Below are 23,754 nucleotides of genomic sequence, written 5' to 3' on the forward strand. Positions count from 1 at the left end.
ACTAGCGCAAAAAGACAACCTTCCATTTATTTTCACTTAAACAAGAAGCTGTTTTTTATGTACATTAAAGCTTTATAAAAATGTAACAGTGCAAATGCAAATGCCTTGCTGAAAGTTTAACCAAAAGGCATTTCCAGTAGAAATGGGCTGACATATCCTGAGCATAACCATGTATAATATCCACTGAAGTTAAAAAGAGGTGCTTTGCAACATTAAACTGCAGTGTGCAGTACGTATTTTTCGGACCATAAGGTGCACAGGATTATAAGGCACATTAAGCGAAACAAAGCAGTCAGATAAATCAAACTTTATTAAACTCATTCTTCTTGCTTCCTCCACTTCTGTACCATTGATTCATTAATGTTGAATTCTCTGGCAGCTGCTCTGTTCCCATGTTGTTGCAGTATATTAATGACTAACCTCGTATTGTGGATGGATTATCTCAGTTGTTCTTCTGACTGAAGTTTGGTCCGTTTACAGTATCCTGCCATGCGATTGCATTTGTCTCTAACTATCAGAAACCTTAACGTTAACTTTTTTAAGTGGAAAAGTGTTAGTGTTCGTCCTCCAGCTTCACTGTTTATATTATGCTAACATAGCTGTGTTGCTAGCGATCACGTAGCACATCATTAAATACCAGCTAGCCCAACTTCAGTAACCCTACAAACGTCACTGCTGTTTAGTTTCCTGTCTTCATTTATGTTGGAAGTGATAGCAGAGCTGTACGTTTGATTTTTTTCAGAAATCTCTCAGTCTCTCAGTCAGAACATGCTAGCGAAACTAGCGAGCTAACTTCCGCTAGCTTCCTGCTAACTTCTAACTCCGTTAAATGTAATAAATTTTGTTTTCATGGATGCCTGGAAGTTAAACTTCATAGTTACACCTGGTAAAGCAGCAATGCTGATCGTTTTATTAAAGATGAAAGAATTTAGACAGTTTTTAACTCTCAGTGATGCTGCAGTGTTCGTTTGACCTGAAGAGGGGGTTTAGGACCCAGATTACTCCCAGATTTAAGAGCATCTTAGTCCGACAAATATGACAATAACAACGGCCGCTTGCATGTTCTGCAAAAAAATGTGCTTTGTCATGTATCTGACGGACAAACACCAAACCAGTTCCACATCACTGAAGTTGCACCATTTTTACAAACCAATTCTGGTTCATTTGTTTCACTCAACAATCGGCCATGTGCGTATGAAAACAAAGGCACTGCGCATGCGCGTTTTACTCATATTCTATTGCGATATTTCATTTTCCTATCGTTGCCTAACATTATACCGGTATTACCGTGAACGGTATAATATGGCCCAACCCTATGCACCAGCATGCATCTGCTCTTATTAACGATCATTAGCTTACAGCTTTAAGTGTTTAAGGTATGTGCTAACTAAAAATAAAGACAACATGAGAGTTTATTAAATTTTAATGACATTTGCAGATTGTTTCGGTGAAGTTTAATCTGCTTGACGTTTATTCAGCTGTGTAAAAACTATAACTTTAATCTCAGCCAAACCGATTTAATCAGGAACAAATAAAATACTAAAAAAAGCCAAACAATAACATTTTTAAGTTATCTAAGTGACTTATATATATATATATATATATATATATATATATATATATATATATATATATATATATATCATATTTAACCTGAGTAGCGAAAGACGGCGGTGGGTTTGAAAACGGTTTGCCGGGAGTCCGGTGGTCTCACTGGCTCGTAACAGACATCTCCGAAAACGTCGGAGCGCTTTTGAAAATATGTGGTGTCTTGATAAACTGAGCAGATATTTGACTCAGAAAGAATAAATAGGAGTAATATTAAAACTAACTAGCTGCCACCATCGTTGGAAACTGAGCTGGGCCGTGCTATGAATTCTGGGACACAGCTTCTTCTTCGGGGTTTAACGGCAGCTGGCATCCTTGTACATGCAGTGCTGCCATCTTCTGTTTCAGTCCGTTATTACACTCTTAAATTCTACTACTTATTCCTGCGTCTTTTGGAATCTTACAAAGCGTCAAACGACGCGTCGACTATTAAATTAGTCGTCAACGATTTTAATAGTCGACGTAATCGTGACTAGTCGACTAATTGTGGCAGCCCTAGTGCCTGGTACAGGTCCTTTTTTAGTACCTACTCTGCCAGGGTTCAAAGTGGTCCAAGGTAATCCAAAAATGTGACGTTGACAGATAGCATGCCAGTGATTGGCTGGTCAATGGCGTCGCTCGAAGCGTCATAAGAGTATCTTGCTCTTGCGTTTATATAGAGACATAACCAGAATACAGCTGGTTGTTGACAATCTTCATAAACTGGATGAGAAACACTTGCAAACCTTTGCCTTCGTCTGTCTCAGAGTAATTGCAGTCAGTCCGAATTGATTACTTGGAGACTAGAGGTTAAGGTGGTTGAAAGTTCAACCTCTAGGTGACCAGCTGCTTGCTGCAATTTCATGCAAACAGTCTTGTCAAGCTGCATCTGACAAGACAACTTGTCAACTGCTGAGCACATAAACAGAGTGTTTTGGAGGACTTGGATTTTGAAGTTGCAGCTGTGATGTTTGGTACACTTGAGGTGCAATTACTAGGCAGATAAAAAATTCATCACGCCTTAATATGTCTTATTGGTTGTTTTTTCCAATTCTAAAAAGCGTTTTCTTAATTAAAATATTCCATCGGCCTTAAAATGTAACTATAAAAATAAAACTATAACCAAATTTTACTTCTAAAGCACCAACATGAAGATTTTCAGCACTTGTTACCAGTTAAAATCAACAGTCTCACTACAGACAAGAGTAAAATGTGAATAAAATTTAAAAAGTTGTGTCGTTAGACACTAAATGTCTTTACACATGCGCTGCTCTGTGGGTTTCTAATTGTTACCCAACAGAGGGACGTGCGAGAACACGTTTGGCGCAGTTGGTTTGGACATTAAACGGTCTTTAACCTGCGATCTTCCCACAAATGAGCCCATGTGAGCACAGTGCAAGTAACAGTTAGATCTATTCAAAGTGGGTGACGTATCTTCCTGCTGCACTCAGCCCTGTCAAACCACACAGAATATTTCCAGTTGTCAAAATGCGTCTGAAGTGGACTACTTCCTGTTGTGTACTGCATGTGAGAAAGGACAGACCTGGTTCTCATTGTAAGGAGTTCATGTGTGAAAACTACTCTGAGCTCTTGTCAGTCATCTCTATATGTGGAGGTGGCTACTGTCTCAGGCTGCTTCAAAAGTAGCCATTAGTCTATTTAGAGAAAGCTTCTGTTTTTTGTCTGTAGAAATTCATAACCAACATGCTGACGTGCAATGAATGGGAGTGGCTATAAATGTGGCTCTTGGACTTTTTGATTAGTTAGTTTGATAATGAACTCTGGCTGGTGTTTTACACATTAGATTTGCACAAGAGTAGAACTTGTGGTCTTGGATGATTTGAGTAAAACATTGTACTTGACCTGGCTTCACTGTTTCTACTGTCCTCTTTGTACTTGTTACATCAGTGTTATACTTAAGGCATCCATAGCCCACTTGGGTCTGTATGCTTTAGGTGGTCAAAGTGAACCTCTGTAAATGTCCACGTGCCTTTAGTTTTGTTGTAATCATGACGAATAGTCCGCAGTAACACTACACTACAAGGCCCTCACTATGCATTTGTTCTCCAAACAGACTCTTAAGAGGAAGGAGTTGAAATAAACATGTTAGAGGATAAAGTTGTGGCTTAATCATAACAAGGACACACACTACTCAGAGCATTCTTGATTGAAAATAATGAGGAAAAACTGGAACAGCACAGATGGTAGATGTTTAATTTGTAGTAAAGAGAGCAAACGTCCGTATCAGATTTGATTGATGATGCACCTGATTAAAGACCTGTGACTGTTAAAATTAAGGTAGGTAAAGCTTCATTAATAGCTGCCTTTGTATATACACAGAAAGGTTTTGAGCTGAAAGGACTTCAGCCTAATTTTCGCCTGACGTTTAGCAGTTGTAGATTCAAGAGTCAAGAACTTGGTTTAGCAGTTATTTGAAAATGCGTCACTTACATTTTATCACTGAACTAGAGATTTTGTTATATTTAGGTTGCAGAAATGCAAGTAAACAGTCCCACACATTTAGCGTGGAGGGCCTCAGCTCTGAGTAGCGAGTGTTTCAACAGAGAGTAGAGAAGCTTGGGGTGCATGTGCGAGTGTGTGTAGGAGTGAAAGGTGTGTATGTGTGTGTCTGTCTGTAAGAGTAATTGTGGTGCTCTGCAGTCTGCTGGAGCTCTTGGCCCATCCCCCACCCCTGCTGGCTGGTTATTGAGCTCTACTGCTATGCTTCAGCTGGCTCTCATACACATAAACACTCACGCACAGAGGAAGCAGCAGCTTAAAGAGAGATATCGTAGCTGTAAAAAGTCATTGGATTGATAAGACTGGTGTGAAGATAAGCTTGAGAAGCCAGTGTTTCATTTTACTGAGAAATAAAAAGGTCCTCAACTGAAGTTTATGTTTGTGTTGTGTTATAATCCAAAGGGCAACGACAACATCAACACCGATGAGTGCTGGAAAGCTGCCACTTTCTCAAGTTGTCTTTTTATATTAGTCATTTAACTCTTTATAACCCACAGCATTGGTACCTCTTGTCATTGGTACCTCTGTTTCCTTAAATGTTCGAAGATAATGATGCCGTGCATCAATAATTTGGTCTTTCTTGTTTTAAAGCCCGTCCCAATTTCTATATTTGCTAGCCTGCTGAGCAGGTTGCTGATGTGGTGGTCCATATTATTATCCAGCTGCTTTGCTAAAGAAGACATCATCTCTGGGTTAGATGTAGTCCAGGGTCACCGTCTTGGAGCTCGGCTTTGTTGGGCTCCAGAGCAAAACAATGACTACCTTTATCAGCTGCAATCCAAGACAGTGGAGTTGTTGTTCATTTGCAGGTGTAGCTGGTCTAGTGGTCAGCCATACATCACAAAGTACATTGCAAATGTTTGTAGAGGAGAAACTCATAAATGGATAAGGAAAACGTGTGCCTCTCATGGCAGTACCTGTCTTATGTCATACAGATGAAAAGTAACCTGTCTGCTCTCTCTGGTGGATGTTTTGGTGAGACTGCTTTTCTATTAAGGGGATTAATTACATTACAATTGCATTGTATGTAAAGGCCATTCAGCAATTTTTGTAGAACTTCTTAGGGCGCATTCCCCATTGGCTTAGAGATGTTGCTGTTAGCCAGAAGGTCTGTAGTAGAAGGTTTGGGTAAGATGTAGCTCACCTCATACTTTTTACATACCTTTTTTTTCTATGACAAAAACACTGGAAACACAAGCAACTATATTTTGTATTTTGTATTGAAACATTGAAATATTCCACTTGCTTTATTTTTTTTAAATGCATGCATCCACCATTTCAACCTCCACCCTTGTCTCTCTGTTTAACAGATGGTGGTGAAGACATACATGGACATGGATCAAGACTCAGAAGAGGAAAAGCAGCAATACCTCGGCCTGGCACTCCACCTTGCATCAGAGTTCTTCCTTAGGAACCCCAATAAAGATGTTCGGCTACTAGTGGCCTGCTGCCTGGCTGATATCTTCAGGATCTATGCCCCTGAGGCTCCCTATACCTCCCATGATAAACTCAAGGTTAGATACCAACCTTGGACTGAACACTGTCTTCAAGGGAGTCTTATAGTAGTCCAGATTTTTGATGATTAGACAAGTTGAAATGACAGCTGTCATCAAATTTATGGACTAAATCAAAATATTGACTTTTGTTCACTTATTGGCCTGTTTCCTGGCTAATAGTTGAGTGTGTTTGATTGCTAGTTTATGGTGAACCAAAATGACCCTGAAATGTGCGTCTACTGTGATCTCATGCACACACGCAGGGTCATATTGGTTTGCCGGGGTGTGGCTAATGTTAAAACTGTTAGCGTCAGTGGCTTTCTTTCCTGATGGGTTAACACCTGCACCACATGCGGTTACACATTGCCCTTACTAGTGAGGGACCAAAGCTTAATCTCTAAGTTTAGTAATTGTGCATACCCCTTTAAAAATGTGCTCAGATCTTATTGAGTCCATTAATATCATTTTACATCAAAAGTAGAGCTGGGCGATATGAGATTTTTTCATATCACGATATGTTTTTTTCATTTCAGGCGATAACGATATCTATCACGATATAAGCCAAATAACTATATTTGTAAGATTTAAATGTGCCGTTGCTCACAAGTAAAATGTGAAATAATCAGCAGCTTGTTTTGATTTAAATATTTATTTCCCATAATAAGTTCAACAGGGTAGATGTACTTAAGGAACATGAGACTTTTTCAGATAAATAAAGGCAAATATTGCAAACTACACAAAAGGCAGCCGCTAAAGCGTTTAAGTTTCAAAATAGAACAAACGAAACAGACTAAATTGTCAATTCCACTTAGAAACAAAATATTAATTCTAAAAATAAATCTTAGTTTGTTTTACAGAAGAACAGACAAAACTAACTTTTGTCAGTATCAAATAAACTGAGAACTAAAAGGAAATTCTCAATCTCTCCTTGTTGTATAGCTTAGCTTTTCAAACAGTTTTAACAGTTACTTTAGTCTGACAAAAGCCGAATGACGAATTAGCGCTTCCAGTCAGAGACTGAGGCTACGTCCACACGTACACGGGTGTTTTTGAAAACGGAGATTTTCCGTTTTCGTTTTAAAAAATAATCCCGTCCACACATAAAGGCAGAAATGAAGGAAAACGCTGCTATGAACATGCCAAAGCAGCAGGTGGCGCTAGATTCCTAACCGTGCAGAAATGTTGGCCAATCAGAAGTCTAGAAGCCTCGGTGGGAAAAAGTAAACAAAGCTGGGGCATAGAAGCAGAACCGAGTCGTATGTGTGGACGGACAGTAACTGTGTATATTTAAGCATTTAAACACTGCAGAGAGTAGAATTAACAGTAACAGTATTGTAGAAATTCATTTCACCGAAACAATAACGTGGCGCACAGTGTGACGCATGCACCAGTTTATTGTATTTCCAGACTTGCTTTCGGCACAATTTACAGTGCACGCTACTCTGTTTTTTGTCAGACTTGAAATAGCCGAAATACCTTCACACTACAGAACTTCTATGGCTCTTCCGTTCGACAATCTCTCCGGCATTGGAACCGTCATCTGTTTTCTCTTCGGTCACGCTCGGTTGATTTTTCTAGTCGGCACACTCATTTCCTCCATTACGCGCTGGCTCCATTACCCACTGCCTGCTTCCCAAACAAACACACGTGCGGCTTGGCACTTGTGCTGTACGTAACAAGTCACGCGACGTGACGCTGCGGCTGTGATTGGTTCGGCTCTGCGCTACTTAGTTTGGATTGGCTGACCAGAGCGGCGAAGTCTATCGCGATAGCTTAATTTCTCTATCGAGTAAAAGTTATATCGCGATACATATCGTTATCGTTCTATCGCCCAGCTCTAATCAAAAGTAAACAAAATTGAGTTGTGAATTAATGGCATGGTTGAATTTGCAGCAAGATTACAGCGTTGACGTCTAGTTCTTTCATTCAAAACCACGGCAAAGTTATTTTACCATGATGCACACCTCAAGTGAATATTGGTTGCAAGCCCTCCATTGATCACCTTTGTCACTACTACTGTGAAACTTGTGTGTACTCAACAGCACTAACTCAATTTCCCAAAATTCCCTAGGACATCTTCCTCTTCATCACTAGACAGTTAAAGGGACTAGAAGACACCAAGAGTCCTCAGTTTAACCGATACTTCTACCTGCTGGAGGTAAGGTGCTAAAGGAGAGATCACTGTTTATGTTTGGAGCTAAAACAGTTTGGGTGACTAACAAAAAAAAAAAGTAATTAATAATTTAATCTGTTTTCATGGAAAATTTCCATTCTCTGTTTCCAGCTACTGAAATAGCAGGATATGTTACTTTGCGTTGTCATATTTAATAGTAAATATTTGATAGTATCATAAGCTTTTAACCATACACAGTCAGTGTGTTCATGGATTTTAGTTCAAGGTAAAGTACGTGGTAATAGTATTAACTGCTAAAAAAAAACAGTAACATTTATGGCTTTGTTGTTTTCTATAGAACCTGGCTTGGGTGAAGTCGTACAACATTTGCTTTGAGCTGGAGGACTGCAATGAGATCTTCATCCAGCTTTTCAAAACACTCTTCTCTGTTATCAAGTAAAGACTTTTGTTATTGCTCGAGTCTGTCAAACTCTTTTTACACCAGAGTTTAAAATATGTAACTTGAAGGAAAACCGATAGATGTGATTTATTTTAGCATAAAGACATGTATGCTTTTAGATTTTACTACTAAATGGGATTATAATAAACACTGTATCAATTGTTTATAGTTAGTTTTTGATGATCATTATTATTGTTTTTATTTTTGTTTGTTTAATTAGTCCTCCTGTTTTTACACTGAAAGGATTTCTGTCTTTCTTCCTTCATAGTAACAGCCATAACCACAAGGTACAGATGCACATGTTGGATCTGATGAGTTCTATCATCATGGAGGGAGATGGTGTCACACAGGAGCTGCTGGACACCATCCTCATTAATCTCATCCCTGCACACAAGGTAAACAGCAAATAACATAGCAATGTACAATATAAAATCAAAAGAATAATACACTTCACCGGATTTAATTTTCATTTTTCACCTTCTTTGGAACAGAATCTGAACAAGCAAGCATATGATCTTGCTAAGACTCTGCTGAAGAGGACTGTCCAGACCATCGAGACATGTATTGCAAATGTGCGTAGCGTCCTGCACTCAGTTGCATATTTTAATGTTTTACTTGCACCTTCTCCCTTGTATTTGGTTCGTTTAAATTTCAGTGTCTCTAACATTTTGTTTTTTTTAATCTAATGCAGTGTTTTATTTTTCATCTTTAGTTCTTCAATCAGGTTTTAGTGATGGGCAAGTCATCAGTCAGCGATTTATCAGAGCACGTCTTTGACCTCATCCAGGAACTGTTTGCCATTGATCCTATGCTGCTTACCTCTGTCATGCCACAGCTGGAGTTCAAGCTTAAGGTGAAGACAACAATCACAAAACAGACTTTAACCCTGTTGTTGATTAACAGTATGCATTTTTAATATTATTTAACCTTTGTGGTGTTGGTGTTTAATGGGTTGTCAACTTACTGAAGGTTAAAGGAAAAGCGGAGGACTGTATTTGACTAATCTAGATTCATCTTAATGAGATTTGTTTTTGTTTTTTAAGTAGCATAAATCTTTTTCTGGCTCCAGAAGGGGCCTGTGCAGAATGTAATTCATTACCTTCATGTCCCTTGAGGAGTGCAGGCTAATGGTTTGAATTAGATTTAGAAAGAAGTGAGCTTACAGACCTCTGTTGGCCACTCAGTTCTGCTTGAGGCTAGTGGCCAAGGCTTTGTTTGCTTCCTCTAATATAACGTGGCAGAATCTTCATATGAAAATATCGATAATTTCATTAAACCTGGTTTTCAGAACACATAAGGAGGCATGAAATAAATAATATTAAAGTATTTCTTTGCATAAACCTTTTCTCTCTTACTGACCGTTGTGAGTTCAGCAATTTTACATATCAATGCAGCCATTTGTGACTCTCTTTGGGAGTACTTATGTTCACAATTTGGCAGCTGGTACCTTTATTTTATCCTGTTCATTTTCCTTAAAAATCGTCCGTGGTGGGCGTCCGTGGTTCAGGGGGTTGGGAAGCTCATCTTGTAACTGGAAGGTTGCCAGTTCGATCCCCAGCTCTGTCTTTCCTGGTCGTTGTGTCCTTGGGCAAGACACTTCACCTACCGCCTACTGGTGTTGGCCAGAGGGGCCGATGGTGCGATATGGCAGCCTCGCTTCTGTCAGTCTGCCCCAGGGCAGCTGTGGCTACAACTGTAGCTGCCTCCACCAGTGTGTGAATGCGAGAGAGAATGAATAGTGGCATTGTAAAGCGCTTTGGGTGCCTAGAAAAGCGCTATATAAATGCAATCCATTATTATTATTATTATTATTATTATTATTATTATTATTATTAAAAATCATCCATCCATCCATTTTCTTCTGCTTATCTGGGGCAAATTGCAGGAGCATCAGCCTAAGCAGAGAAGCCCAGACCTCCCTCTCCCCAGCCACCTCTAGTTTATCTGGGGGAACACACAGATGTTGCCAGACATGTTGAGAGATATCTCTCCAGCATGTCCTGGGCCACCTCCCGGTGGGACATATCCAAAACACCTCACCTGGGAGGCATCCTTGTTAAACCTTAACTGACTCCTTTCAATGTGGATGTCTCAAATAACTGAACTCATCACCCTAAGGGAGAGGCCAGCCACCCTTCAGCGAAAGCTGATTTCCGTCGCTTGCTCTGTGATCTTGTTCTTTAGAACAAGAAATCTTCATCATAAAATATGACCTGCTTTAATATATTTCAGTTTGTCATCCAATGAGCTCTGAAAATTTAGCGAGAGCAAGAGTCATGTGGTAGAGCCGATAAACATCAGCCACAGACATCAGTAAACCTCGTCATGTTTGATATCAGTCAGCAAGGCGATATCTGCCAAAACGCACTCTTGGCTGAGATATCAGTGCATCACTGAGGTTTCATCTTGCATCACCACTGAGTAATGACTCGTCTGTTATCTTTCATTCACTTTTCCTTTTCTTAGTTAGATGCTCAGTTGTTTTGTTTGTCACGCAGATGTTTTTGAAGACCAGCTTTTCTTGTATGAAGTCGTTTTTGGTCATGACATGACTCTTTGAGTGCCCAGTACCTTTACACCATCACAGTAAGCCACCTCTGTATTGAGTCTGCCGTCATAACTGAGCCGTTTCTGTAGATACTGTTAGAATGAGTGACCAACAAGTGGGGAAAAAAAATTCATACTTTAAAATAAAACTGTCTTCAAGGGAGTGGCTGAAACACACGCGCTGCTCTGTGTGTGCAGCAGTATGTGAAATGGGTCTGAGCACAAGATATGAACAGTATTAATAACAGCTTCAAGATAAAAGCTGCAGCCGGTATTAAAAATAAGTGTGTGTGTGTGTGTTGTGTTTGCAGAGCAATGATGGTGAGGAGCGTCTTGCTGTTGTACGGTTGCTGGCAAAGTTGTTCGGGGCCAAAGACTCTGAGCTGGCCTCGCAGAACAGACCGCTGTGGCAGTGCTTCCTAGGACGGTGGGTGACGTCAACACAGACATGAAGTAATGTTTTAAGCTGCCTCGATTCAGTCACGAGAGACACAGAAACGTGTAAAGAGATGGCATTATTGCAAAAATGTAATTTTTATTACAATTATATTAGTTAAGGAGAAGTTATGTAGAGAGAAGTGAATTTACTTCCATCATCTTATGATTTATCTATAAATTGGATCTGTAGTGTTTTAGTTGGGAACTGGTCTATCCATTTAGCACAATGGGGGAAAAGGGAAAGTTTCCTGGCTCCAAAAAGAGCTCAGATTAATGGAGAATTGGTGAACAGTGTAAAGTGTGACCTCAGCTCACCTATCAGTAAAATGTGTACAGATTTGTCCTGCTAGTTGGGTTTCCTACAGATTTGGATCCTATTCATGGTGTTGACAGGTGAGGGTTGGGGTGATGGGGTTATCTGTGCATGTGTGTATGCAAGCCACATGTTTTGGTAGTTAATTTTGAAGTATAATAATTAAGGTCAAAGGACAGCAAATGTTTCCCACACTCAGTGGACTTCACCCGGTAATGGAAAGTCCTTGTTCTGCTCTCCAATCTTGGGTCGTTTGGTGTTGCGGTGAATGCAAAAATGCTCTACCTGGTTCTGGTTACAGCAGCTGTCCAGAGCAGAACAAAGATCCCTTCATTTAAGGAGTCCTGTAAGGAGGTGGACTCAGCTCTCTATTTAGAGGCAGCTGAATAAAGATTCTTTTTCTAACTTCGCTCTGTGTTTCACTATGGGAATCGTGACTTCCGTAGTTGGTCACACCAAGGCGATTCCCACAGTGAAACACCTGACTCTGTTATCAAAGAACCAGGAATTAAGTAACCCAACGTTCTAGTTTGAGCTTGCAGTAAGTCCAAGACTGTGGGGTTGAAGCACATCAAGCAGGACGTAGTCATCTTTGGTGATCTAACCGAACGATAGTGAGGACCACCACAAGAGCAACTTGGCCAGTGAGTCAGACAGCAGAGAAAACACAAGGCAGGAAGGGCACAGGCTCACTAATAAGCAGTGACTAACCTTTAAAAATAATAGCGAGGGGATTTTCCTCTAGTACTTTTATTGCAGAGAGGGCGTTTTCTGTGTAAAAACTTAAAGAAGAAAAGAAATGCTTAAAATAAGTGGCCAATTATTCTTTGGTGCCTGTGAGACCTGTCTATGTAAAGTCTGTGTGGGGAAACAGTGTAGGCCTCATCAGTCTTATTTACTAAGTTTTACTGAGGCACTTTTTCTTTTACCTACAAAGTTTAATGCCTAATTAAATTAATTATGTGTAACTGTATTTTGGTTTCCAGGTTCAATGACATCCATGTACCAGTCAGGCTAGAGTGTGTAAAGTTTGCCAGCCACTGCCTCATGAACCACCCAGACTTGGCAAAAGACCTGACAGGTTTGCTTTGTTTTTTTGTGTTTGGGAGTTTTTCCACTTTCAGTCTTAACCTGCTGTTTTTCATCTTGATTTAACAGAAATATTCTTGCTTATCTTTATTATTCTTTATTCCCTCAGAGTATTTGAAGGTGCGTTCCCACGACCCAGAGGAAGCCATTCGTCATGATGTCATCGTCACCATCATTAATGCTGGGAAAAAAGACCTCAACTTGGTCAATGACCAGCTGTTAGGCTTTGTACGGGAAAGGACCTTAGACAAGAGGGTAAGATAAATATTTGTAGTACAGATATTGTAACGGGGATGTGTTACATTAGAACTAGTGACGTGTGGGTTTATTGGCTTGTCACTTAACGTTGTCATGGCAACAATAGTGTAATTTTAGTGCCATCATCAGTAGTTATTGACCTTATGAAGTGAATTATGTATAACATATAACAGTGTTCATAAAAGAGATGAAATTTCCCTGAATGCAACATAATTTCTTTATCAAACAAGAAATAATATAATGTACTTCCAAAATCTTAATTACATTTTTTTCATCTTTAATCTTTTTCTCTTCCCTTTTCCTCCCTCTTGCTGCAGTGGCGTGTGCGTAAGGAGGCCATGATGGGCCTGGCTCAGCTTTACAAGAAATACTGTCTGCACCACGAGGCTGGAAAAGAGTCTGCCCAAAAGATCAGCTGGATCAAAGACAAACTGCTGCACATCTACTACCAGAACAGCATCGACGACAAGTGAGAACATGCAGGCTTTACAAATTGGACTAATGATTTACTGCTGCTAAGAATCAAATTCACAAAACCCAAGAGGTTTACTTTTTATTTTCTATTGTTTGTTTTGTTTATATTTCATTTGCATTTTAAAAGGCAAAAGCGAATCTGCGAGGGCAAAAAAGTAAAAGTACTGAAGTTATTTTGTTTTTCATTTTTAGGAAAAGAAACAGTGCGGATAAGTTTTAGATTCAATTAATTGATAATTGTGTTAGGAGGACTGAGGTGAAATATTTGAGCATTTGTACCTTGTGACCTGCAGACCAGCCTTAGCAGCAACTCCGGTAATCAGAAATGAGGCTGACAGACCAATTCAGTGCACCACTTTACAGCACCAGGTCTTTGCTGCAGGCTAAGAGGACTGATGTGTTTTAAAGGAACTGTTTTCCTACAGTGTTTTTGATAATGAGTTTTTCTCCTGGATTAATGTTGCAGAATAAGGCTAGTTGTCCACTACTGGGTAGTGTTTAAAGCAGAGAAGGCCTTTAAACTTGCACCCTAGCTGATTTATTGATTTTTCTGTGTTTTCAAACAATTCTTCCTTCTTTTCCTGCAGATTATTAGTTGAGAAGATCTTTGCCCAGTACATGGTCCCTCACAATCTTGATACAGAGGAGAAGATGAAATGCCTCTACTACCTGTATGCCTGCCTGGACACGAACGCTGTCAAGTCAGTAAACCCACACTAATGACACCATCAAATCATCATAGATACGTACAAATGAAAAATGACCAGTATATTTTTATATTACACACACCATAAAACTGCCTGGATTATTCTTTACACATGTATGCGTCCCGTAGAGTCTGTGTGACATAAATTTCATCATCTTGCGGTAACCGTAAGGGTCTTTGCGGATGTCTGTGTGCCTGTCTGGTTTTTGTTTTTTGTGGCGGCGTGGACTTGTCTGCAGATAATTTGTTTTACAATGCACAACTTACAAATGTGCCCCAGGCGGCAGACAAGTGGACTTCAAAGAAGCATAACAAGACTGAATACTTTTTTCTCTCTTGGTGTAATTCATTTTTGCTTTCAGGGCCCTGAATGAGATGTGGAAGTGTCAGAACATGCTCAGAGGCCTCGTCAAGGAGCTGCTTGACCTCCACAAGCTGCCAGTGGTACATTTATGCAAACACACGCACTGATCACCTGTTCCTCCTATTCTTTAAAACTATAACCTGGTTCTTTTTCTCTCTCTCCCTTTCTCTTAGTCTGAGGCCAACAACACAGCAATGTTTGGGAAGTTGATGAGTATTGCCAGTAAGTTGCATACACACAAACACTAGACAGGTCCTTGTTCTTTAAGGCCAGCTTCTCTTTAAATCGTCTTTCTTTGATTGGTTGCCCCTCATAAGCACGGTTTGAGCAGCAAGTGGGTTATTTGTCCTCACACTAATAACCTACCTCCTGGCTGTAGCTTACCAGGTCATCTTCTAATTGGAAGGTTGGTAGTTTGATCACTGGCGGCTTCAGCCTGTATCCTTGGGCAAGATACTGAACCCCAAGTTCCTCTATGATGCTTTCATTAGGGTGTTAATGGGTGAGTGATGCATGTTGTATAAAGTGCTTAAAGTGCTCAGGTAAAGGAGAAAAGCACCATATACGAACCAGTTCATTTACCATTTACTCACAGCCGGAGATGTGTTCACATTAAAGACAGGCTCTCTCTTTTACATCACACAGAGCCAAGACTAGAAAAACTGTCAGAAACTAGACGAGTGTTTAAAGCAGTTTGAAACCTGAGCTTTTTACCCTGATTATTTGCATTTTTTTATTTGAAACTTTGGCCCAGTATTAGTCCTAGTATCCACCATTGAAACAGTGTGTATTTGTGTATATATAGCACAATATCACTATTCTTTAAATAAATGCAAATAGTGTTGTCATGGTTGCTTAATATGTCCAAGCGTGTTGTTCACAAATCATGGGGTCAATATTTGTCTCTCGGCCACACCAGTCCTCATGTCAAGGTGTCATTGTTGCAGTCTGTGGGTATATGATGGATAATCCAGTGGGTCAGCTTGAATTCTTTAGGTGCATAACTTACCGCCTATTATAACTCTGCCTTGTGTTTTCAGAGAACCTCCCAGATGCTGGGAAAGCTCAGGACTTCATGAAGAAGTTCAATCAGGTACTCGGTGAGGATGAGAAGCTCCGAGTTCAGCTGGAGATGCTCATCAGTCCGACGTGCTCCTGCAAACAAGCTGAGATTTGTGTGGTGAGATGACATGTTTGATGCCTCCTCTCTTTAATGGTTTGGTCCCTAATTTCAGTGCTGTTAGTTTGAATGTATCAGACCAAAAGCACGAAATAACCAAAACAACTTTATTTTTCAATTAAAGGTCCAGTCAGTCAAAGAAAATGCAGATTTCTGTGACAGATTTCAGTCTTGAACTGTGATAGAGAGCAAAATAACTGCTAGGTTTACTTTTTCCCCTCTTAACCAGAGTTTTAATAATACATGACTTGCTGTGAATGTGCATGCATAATAACATGCACAGAATGACAAGTATTAAGATGTTATGATGCTGTTTATACTCTCTGCAGAGGGAAATCACTCGGAAGTTGACGTTCCCCAAACAGCCCACTAACCCGTTCCTGGAGATGGTGAAGTTCCTGTTGGAGCGTATTGCTCCTGTTCACATCGACTCTGAAGCCATCAGGTCAGAAAAATTCACATGTGAACACTGATGGAACAGACTCAAAACAGAGCTAAGATGTTAACATGTGTTTAAGTTTAAACTCTGATTCCAGTAAACTGGATCACAGTAAACCAGTGTGTTTTTGTATAGTCTCCAAAACAGGTAGTTGTATGACTAGCAGTGTGTCTCTTCCCCTCACTCAGACTGCTTCATGCCCTAGCTTTGTCTCTGTCATTGTGTAACACTTTACCATAGACAGACTTTCCTCATTCACTGAGACACCTAGTGGCGATAAGGTGTAACTGCAGGCCTCTGGCAGGGCATAAGTTTAACCCTTTCTTCATTGTGGAAAAACACCATTCTGAATAAACACATGTACTGAATGACTTTTACTTCTCATGCTTTGCAGTCTAACAGTTTCTACTCAACCCTTTTTACTTCCTGAAGCTGTAACCAATCAAATTTGGACATAAATTTGCTTAATATAGGAGTAGTAATAATCTGTGTTTCATCTTTTACTTTAGTGCTCTGGTAAAGCTGTTGAACAAGTCTATTGAGGGCACAGCTGATGATGATGAGGAAGGTGTTACCCCTGATACAGCCATCCGCTCAGGACTGGAGCTACTCAAGGTACATGCTGTCACCAAAGTGTACTGAAATCAAATTGTCAGCACACAATAATAAGAAGAACAAAATACCTGTATGATGCTGCTTAGAAAACATTTCCTTCTCTGTTTCCAGGTTCTGTCTTTCACCCACCCCACTGCATTTCACTCGGCAGAGACCTACGAGTCTCTGCTCCAGTGTTTGAAGATGGAGGATGACAAAGTTGCAGAGGCAGCCATCCAGATTTTCAGAAACACTGGGCAGAAGATCGAGACGGAATTACAGCAGATAAGATCGTAAGTGACATAAATTTACAGAGACGTAAATGCGCCAGGAGTCTTTACGTTTCAAGAGATGTGCCTTTACTTTCAATATACTCACTTATCGGTGCTTCACCAATGGTAAATCATTAAATAACAGCACTATACATTTGAAGATGCTAAGTTAGGGGTTAAAACAAATTACAAAATTAGCTGTGTTGGTCTTTAATCGCTTGTTCTTGTTTGTCCATCAGGACTCTGATTCCTATCTTGCATCAGAAGGCCAAGCGGGGCACCCCTCACCAGGCCAAGCAGGCTGTTCACTGTATTCATGCCATCTTCAACAACAAGGAAGTGCAGCTGGCACAGATTTTTGAGGTATTCAATTATTCCACTTGAGCAATTGTATGATTTTACATCACCTCGATTGCATATCAAATATGTGGCTGCTTTATTCAAACATTTTGTCATCTTTCCTTTCTTTGTATTGATGTATTTACACCGTTTGTTTCTTCTTCCAGCCTCTGTCACGTAGTCTGAACGCAGACGTCCCAGAGCAGCTCATCACGCCTCTCGTGTCCTTGGGCCATATCTCCATGCTGGCTCCAGATCAGTTTGCTTCCCCAATGAAATCCATTGTTGCCAACTTCATCGTGAAGGACTTGCTCATGAATGACCGGGTAAGTGAAGACCCCTGTATGTAGGCAAGAAGTGTGTGTGTGCGTGCGTGCGTGCGTGCGTGCGTGCGTGTGTGTGTGTGTGTACGCACGTGCACAAAAAGAAAAAGTGAAAATCTGATTGGCTTGTGCCTTTGTTACTTCAGTCGGTAGGAAACAAGAATGGAAAACTGTGGACCACTGATGAGGAAGTCTCACCGGAAGTTCTTGCTAAGGTAAGAGGTGATTTCAGTTGTAATACAGTCTGTTTGAGGTTCTTCATCAAAACTTTTTGTCTCATTATATTTTAAAAACAGAATCTTTATAACAAGGATCTTTCTCTTTTTAAATTTCTGTTCCCAAAGGTTCAGGCCATCAAACTGCTCGTGCGTTGGTTACTAGGAATGAAGAACAACCAATCCAAGTCAGCGAACTCCACCCTGCGCCTGTTGTCAGCCATGTTGGTCAGCGAAGGAGACCTCACAGAGCAGAAGAAGATCAGGTACCTGGGGCTGGAGGTCCCTTTGCTGAGTGACGGATGTTAAAAGTCATATGTGTGGGAGTGCTTTGGATGGAGACCTTAATTTTTCTTGGCTCATGTTTTGAGGTGACCGGTTGTTTTTTCCTACTCCTGACAGTAAATCGGACATGTCCCGTCTGAGGCTGGCTGCAGGTGGAGCCATTATGAAGTTGGCACAAGAGCCGTGTTACCATGAAATCATCACACCTGAGCAGTTTCAGCTGTGTGGCCTCGTTATCAATGCAAGTCTCACCTTCATATCAGACTTTAGTGCCTCTGTCATCGATGAAAAAGTAAAAAAAAAAACTTCATATCCACTGACGCGGTTTGTTCCTCCGTGCAGGACGAGTGCTACCAGGTTCGTCAGATCTTTGCACAGAAGTTGCACCTGGCTCTTGTGAAATTGCTGCTGCCCCTCGAATACCTGGCTGTGTTCGCTCTGTGCGCCAAGGACCCGGTGAAGGAGCGCCGCGCACATGCCCGACAGTGCCTCCTCAAAAACATCTCCGTCCGCAGAGAGTACATCAAACAAAACCCCCTCGCTCAGGGTCAGTTCTCTACACCGAAACATCAGTTTTTAATGTGCTCTTTCTTAGATGGCAGTTTAGATGATGAAAGAGGATCGTTTAATCCAAATGTAGTACAAATTGTTACTAATGTCATGTTAATATTAGGCTTTTGAGTCAGTTGGAAAAACAGCTTTTGGAATAAATACTTTAGTCAGATGTTGTTAAGTCACTGCATAATTAAAAAAGCATCAAACAGAAGAGAGAAACATGATGATAATGGTTATTTGTTGGTTTGTTTTTATTACAGCATTCAGAACAGCTTTGTTTTTGTCCTGCCAAAGGTCATTTTACAGTTTTATGTTTGGCTTTTCTAATTCAAACACAGCATCACAGAAAAAGTACCAGTATTGTTGGCTGAGATTTATTGAGATACTTATTCAGGAAGTAACATTTCACCTGGCGTTTTCTTTTTCCCACATTGAAAAAGGGGACATAGAAAGTTACTCACACGCATTAAAATTAGCTATTGTCTCTTTCTCCTCAGAAAAACTTGTCTCTCTTCTTCCTGAGTATGTGGTTCCTTACATGATCCACCTGCTGGCTCATGACCCAGACTTCACAAAACCGCATGAATATGAGCAGCTCAAAGACATCAAAGAGTGAGTGTGTTTTGATTTAGCCTCCTGCTGTGACTGCCTTTCCAAAAATGCTCTTATTTCTAAATTGCTCTTTTGTTCTATTATAAAGTCCAGTGAATACACATAAGTGATGATCGTACAGCTGTGGCATAAAGAATATTTATAGTGTGTGTGTGTGTGTGTGTGTGTGTGTGTGTGTTTGTTCATATATAGATGCCTGTGGTTCATGCTTGAAGTGCTGATGACCAAGAATGAGAACAACAGTCATGCCTTTCTTAGGAAGATGGTAGAAAATATCAAACAAACCAAGGATGCTCAGTGTCCTGATGATGCAAAGGCCAACGAGGTATGTAATAGTGTTACTGCAGTTTTGCATTTTAACATTTAAAAACATTTGACTGGACATCCAGTGTAGTTTATATAATAGAGTTAATACTTTGAATTGCATTTACAGTTTGCCAGTAAACTATAAATTTGAGTCATTCCTGTTCTTTAAAATTACAAAGTAAAATCTTTGGATTCTGCATTATTGGGCAGACAGTGTGTTTAGCAATCGGGCAACTGAATGGCTTTCTTTCATGTTGTGATTACAGAAACTGTACATTGTCTGTGACGTCGCTCTCTTCGTGATCGCCAACAAGAGCACTGCGTGTCACCTGGATTGTCCGAAAGAGCCTGTCTTACCCTCCAAGTTCTTCCTCATACAGGACAAGGTCACACACACACCTTAGCGTTTTCCTAACTGTAACCTAATTGTAACCCTGACACTAAAACCACATTTTGAGTCTTCAAATTCAGGGGAACAGCCCTTATTTTCTCACCATAAAGGCTGTTTGTCCCCACAAGCATAGTAAACTTCCAATTTTTGGTCCCCACAAAGATATGTGTCTCACACACACACACAGGAAAATGGTTAGGGTTGGACACATTTGGTCATCTCAGCTAATCGAGCTGTTTGACTCTGGGGATGGAAAGTGATTCATGCTGGTATAGAGCTGGGAAATTGTGCTGATGTGCAGTTAGGAATCTAAATCATGACCTTATTTATGTTTTGGGTTTACGGTGATCAGTTGTCTTGTTTTTAATTTCTTTCAACAGGACTTCAAAAACGATAAAGAGTATTTGACGGCAGAAATGAGACAAATGCTGCTCACTGGAAAGGTAAATGCACGACACCGAGGCTTGTTACGTTACATTAGGCTTGTTACCCACAGTTTGCCAGTAAACTCTAAATTTGAGTCATGATGTGGAGCTAAGAGGTTTAAAATTTTTTCCATGTTATTCTGAGCACAGAAAGCTGAATTCTCTTTCACTATGTAGCCCAAACCAGCTCCTGTGTTAGGAGCAGTGAACAAGCCTCTAACGGTACCAGGGAGGAGGATCTTCACCAAGACCACCACAGCTTCAGACACAACCAGTAACACCAGCACCAACTCCTCTCCTCTGAGCTCAACAATCAACAAGAACAGGTAAGCACGCAGACACAGATGCTACAGGCGCTCGCTCTTAGACATAAAGTTTCCGGTATCACTGACACTCTCTGCGTCTCGCAGTAACAGCAGCTCTACCATTGAGTCATCAGAGAGCAGAGCACAGGAAAACAATGAGAACCCAGTCATCAAGGCTGAAGAGGTGAAGAAGGTAATCTCACGTGGGAACTACACATTCCTGCGTTTAAGCACTGATTTTACTCAACTGAACTCTTATTGCCGTTTCCCAGGTCGAGCCCAGTCAGAAAGCAGCTCCCGATGCCGGGACAGAAGCGTCGCCTGTCAAACGACGTGGTCGCCCGCCTAAATCAGCTGCTGCTGCTCCAGTAGCAGCTGACAAAGAGGGAGGAGCGGCACCAGTGGGGGGTGGAACCAGCAGAGGCAGGAAAAGGGCAGCTGACCCCAACTCGAACCCGTCTGCAGAGTCAATCAACATCAAGATGTCAAAACAGCAGCAGCAGAATGACGAAGGGACAAAGAGACAGATTGACCTGCAGAGGTGAGGTCTGAGAATGAGAGGAACGTGGTTTGCTGGATTCAGATCTGGTGATCGTGGAGGCCATTTGAGTACAGTGAACTCATTTTCATTAAGCTTTGTGACATGGCCCTTGACCCTGCTGGAAGCAGCCATCAGAGGGTGCTATAATGCTCTGTGTGTACTAAGGAGCCCAGAGTGCTACAAGAAAGTACTCCCCACATGATTACACCACCACCAGCAGCCTGAAACATAATACAAGCCAAGATAGATACTTTCATGGTATTTACACCAAATTCTGACCCCGACCTTCCCAGTGTGGCAGCAGAAATTAAGCCTCAGTTTTGTGCTGTCCAGTATTGGTGACATGTGTGATCTGCAGCCTCAGTTTTCTGTTCTTGGCTCACAGGAGTGGCACCCGGTGTGGTCTTCTCCTGCTATACACCATCTGCTTTAAAGTCAAACTTGTGTGTTTAGAGATGCTCGTCTGCATACCTTGGTTGTAATGAGGTATGCACAGTTATTGCTGCCTTCCTGTCAGCTCACAGCCTTCTGGTTATTCCCCTCTGACCTCTGGCATCAACAAAGTATTTTCTCCCAGAGAACTTTTGTTCGCTGGATATTTTCTGGGATCATTCCCTGTAAATCCCAGTAGATCAGCAGCTTCTAAAATACTCATACCATGGACCATACCATGTTGAATCCCTTGAATCACCTCTCTTCCACTTTTTGATGCTCACTTTAAACCTTAGCAGGTTGTGGTGACCATGTCTGCATTCCCTAAATGGACTGAGTTGCTAACAAGTGATTGACTGATAAGAGATTTGAGTTTATGAGAAACTGAGCATGTGTACCTAGCAAAATGAACGGCAACTTTATACTTAAAATGTCCATTTGCAGCCCTTTTCCACCAATACCTACTTGGCTTAAGTCTATCTCCCTCGGTTTTGGTCATTTTCCATTATCTGAAAGTCCTGTGACATAATTTGTGTGTGACATGAACACAACAATGGAGGATGTGGAAGTGATGGTATACCTGTTTTTGTTTTTGTTGGTTTATGGGGTTCTTTGTGTAGCTATATCCCTCATCACTGGCTTTCAAAATGGCAGTTTTGATTTTTGCAAAGGAGTCACTAATGTGACGCCACCGTACAGTCTGTCGGTGCAGAGAGTGCCTACTCTGATGTAGGAGCTTTAAAAACCCTCCTCTGGGGTAATGAAAATATTCCTGTGGTCTGAAAGTGATTACTGTTCCTACAGGTTTTAGGGGCAACCTGCATTACAAAGTGATCACTACTGAGATGTTGCTCAGAATTGACCTTTTAGTTTTTACAGATGTTTGTACAAGTTGATGAACTCTTGGGGAGATCCCTGATTTAAAGGAACAACCTAAATATTATCTAAGGATTTGTGTACATGTTACGTTGATGATGATGATGATGATGATGATGATTGCGCCGACACTGACTCAAAACTTCGTCTTTCAGGTAAAGAGGAAACCACTGAAGGTGAAACCAAGACTGTAGAGACTGGGCCAGACTCTTCCTTATATCCTCCCAACCCTGCGTACAAGCTCCTCTGACTCTTACAGCTTTCCTGGATACATTATGGACCTTTCTTAAAACACACACACAGGCACACACACAAACACACACACACTCTAGAAGGTTTTACCTTGTAGTCATGATTTGAAGCTCATTGTATGTAGGTCTTACTCAGAATCATGTTATTTTTTTCCTTTGTGTTTGTTGCTCTTTGCTTCTTTTGTGGAGCCATTTTTAAGAAAAAACAGGATGGATATTTTACAGCCGATTTAATCTGGTTATGATTGTTGCTTATTAAATCCCCTGGGAAAATCCTACTGTACGTCTCTTGACCTCTTCCTCTTTGTGTCTGAGTTGCACAGTATTTTTTTTTTTTTTTTTTTTCTCATCGGTTTTTTACACAGTTATATTTTGTAAATATGCCTGTGTAACTTTCCACTGAAAACTTTTTGAATATCTAAGTGAAAACAGTTAAAATCTTTGCAGCAGTTGGCTTAAATATGGGAACACCTGATGCGTTTAACAGACGTACCGGCACCAAAATTTTATACACTTTGGTAAGTTTAGGTTTCTAACTTTGGTATGTTTAGGTGCTTTTGCTTGTTTATAGCATCACAAGGCCAGTTAGAAACTTGCAGGTGCTTCTCAAGTGACACCAGTAATGCTTTTAAAGGCCTTTTGATTTATTTCCAGTGCGTGTAAATGGACAAAATTAAGCGGTCAAGCATTTCTGGATACTGTGCTCCCAGCTCTGCTCGCTGCCTCGTGCCCTGGACATGTCAGAGGCTCTGAAAATGAGCTGGGTTTTAATGACTTTTGTTTTCTTTTTTTTACTTCTGAAGTACGTCACTTTGGATTGCATAAATGATATATAACTATCCAAGTATGTGTTCAGGTTTTTGTTCATCTTTTATGATTGAATATTTTTTGTACTTTTGTCAGTTTTCTGTTGGGTTATTCCTGATTTTTAAGCATCGAGTGAGTGGATGCCATGTGGGTTGTGTTGATGACGGGGACTAAATATGCCTATACTCATGATCATATTTAATTTTTTCCAAAAAGAAAAAAAAAATAAATGCTTTTAGAT

At 40.6% G+C, this 23,754-nt stretch overlaps 1 protein-coding gene across 1 annotated transcript in view; it reads left to right on the plus strand.

The window, feature by feature from the left end:
- Positions 1-21,151, plus strand: part of pds5a (PDS5 cohesin associated factor A) — a 28,748-nt gene extending 7,597 nt beyond the window's left edge. Inside the window, exons 3-32 of the mRNA XM_085356991.1 lie at positions 5,418-5,621; positions 7,675-7,761; positions 8,075-8,172; positions 8,445-8,571; positions 8,668-8,748; positions 8,889-9,029; positions 11,035-11,150; positions 12,461-12,555; positions 12,673-12,818; positions 13,139-13,290; positions 13,883-13,996; positions 14,364-14,445; positions 14,539-14,587; positions 15,406-15,545; positions 15,875-15,990; positions 16,494-16,599; positions 16,711-16,871; positions 17,090-17,213; positions 17,357-17,515; positions 17,659-17,727; positions 17,857-17,993; positions 18,130-18,253; positions 18,355-18,559; positions 19,065-19,179; positions 19,372-19,504; positions 19,752-19,871; positions 20,257-20,319; positions 20,479-20,627; positions 20,712-20,799; positions 20,879-21,151. Of these exons, the coding sequence (XP_085213117.1) occupies positions 5,418-5,621; positions 7,675-7,761; positions 8,075-8,172; positions 8,445-8,571; positions 8,668-8,748; positions 8,889-9,029; positions 11,035-11,150; positions 12,461-12,555; positions 12,673-12,818; positions 13,139-13,290; positions 13,883-13,996; positions 14,364-14,445; positions 14,539-14,587; positions 15,406-15,545; positions 15,875-15,990; positions 16,494-16,599; positions 16,711-16,871; positions 17,090-17,213; positions 17,357-17,515; positions 17,659-17,727; positions 17,857-17,993; positions 18,130-18,253; positions 18,355-18,559; positions 19,065-19,179; positions 19,372-19,504; positions 19,752-19,871; positions 20,257-20,319; positions 20,479-20,627; positions 20,712-20,799; positions 20,879-21,151 (3,774 nt within the window). The remainder of the gene's footprint in view (positions 1-5,417; positions 5,622-7,674; positions 7,762-8,074; positions 8,173-8,444; positions 8,572-8,667; positions 8,749-8,888; positions 9,030-11,034; positions 11,151-12,460; positions 12,556-12,672; positions 12,819-13,138; positions 13,291-13,882; positions 13,997-14,363; positions 14,446-14,538; positions 14,588-15,405; positions 15,546-15,874; positions 15,991-16,493; positions 16,600-16,710; positions 16,872-17,089; positions 17,214-17,356; positions 17,516-17,658; positions 17,728-17,856; positions 17,994-18,129; positions 18,254-18,354; positions 18,560-19,064; positions 19,180-19,371; positions 19,505-19,751; positions 19,872-20,256; positions 20,320-20,478; positions 20,628-20,711; positions 20,800-20,878) is intronic.
- Positions 21,152-23,754: the final 2,603 nt, after the last annotated feature.

This window comes from Diplotaxodon limnothrissa, linkage group LG6, assembly GCF_057381915.1.
Source record: "Diplotaxodon limnothrissa isolate DT_005_m linkage group LG6, D_limnothrissa_male_GT1.1, whole genome shotgun sequence".
Lineage (NCBI taxonomy): Eukaryota > Metazoa > Chordata > Actinopteri > Cichliformes > Cichlidae > Diplotaxodon > Diplotaxodon limnothrissa.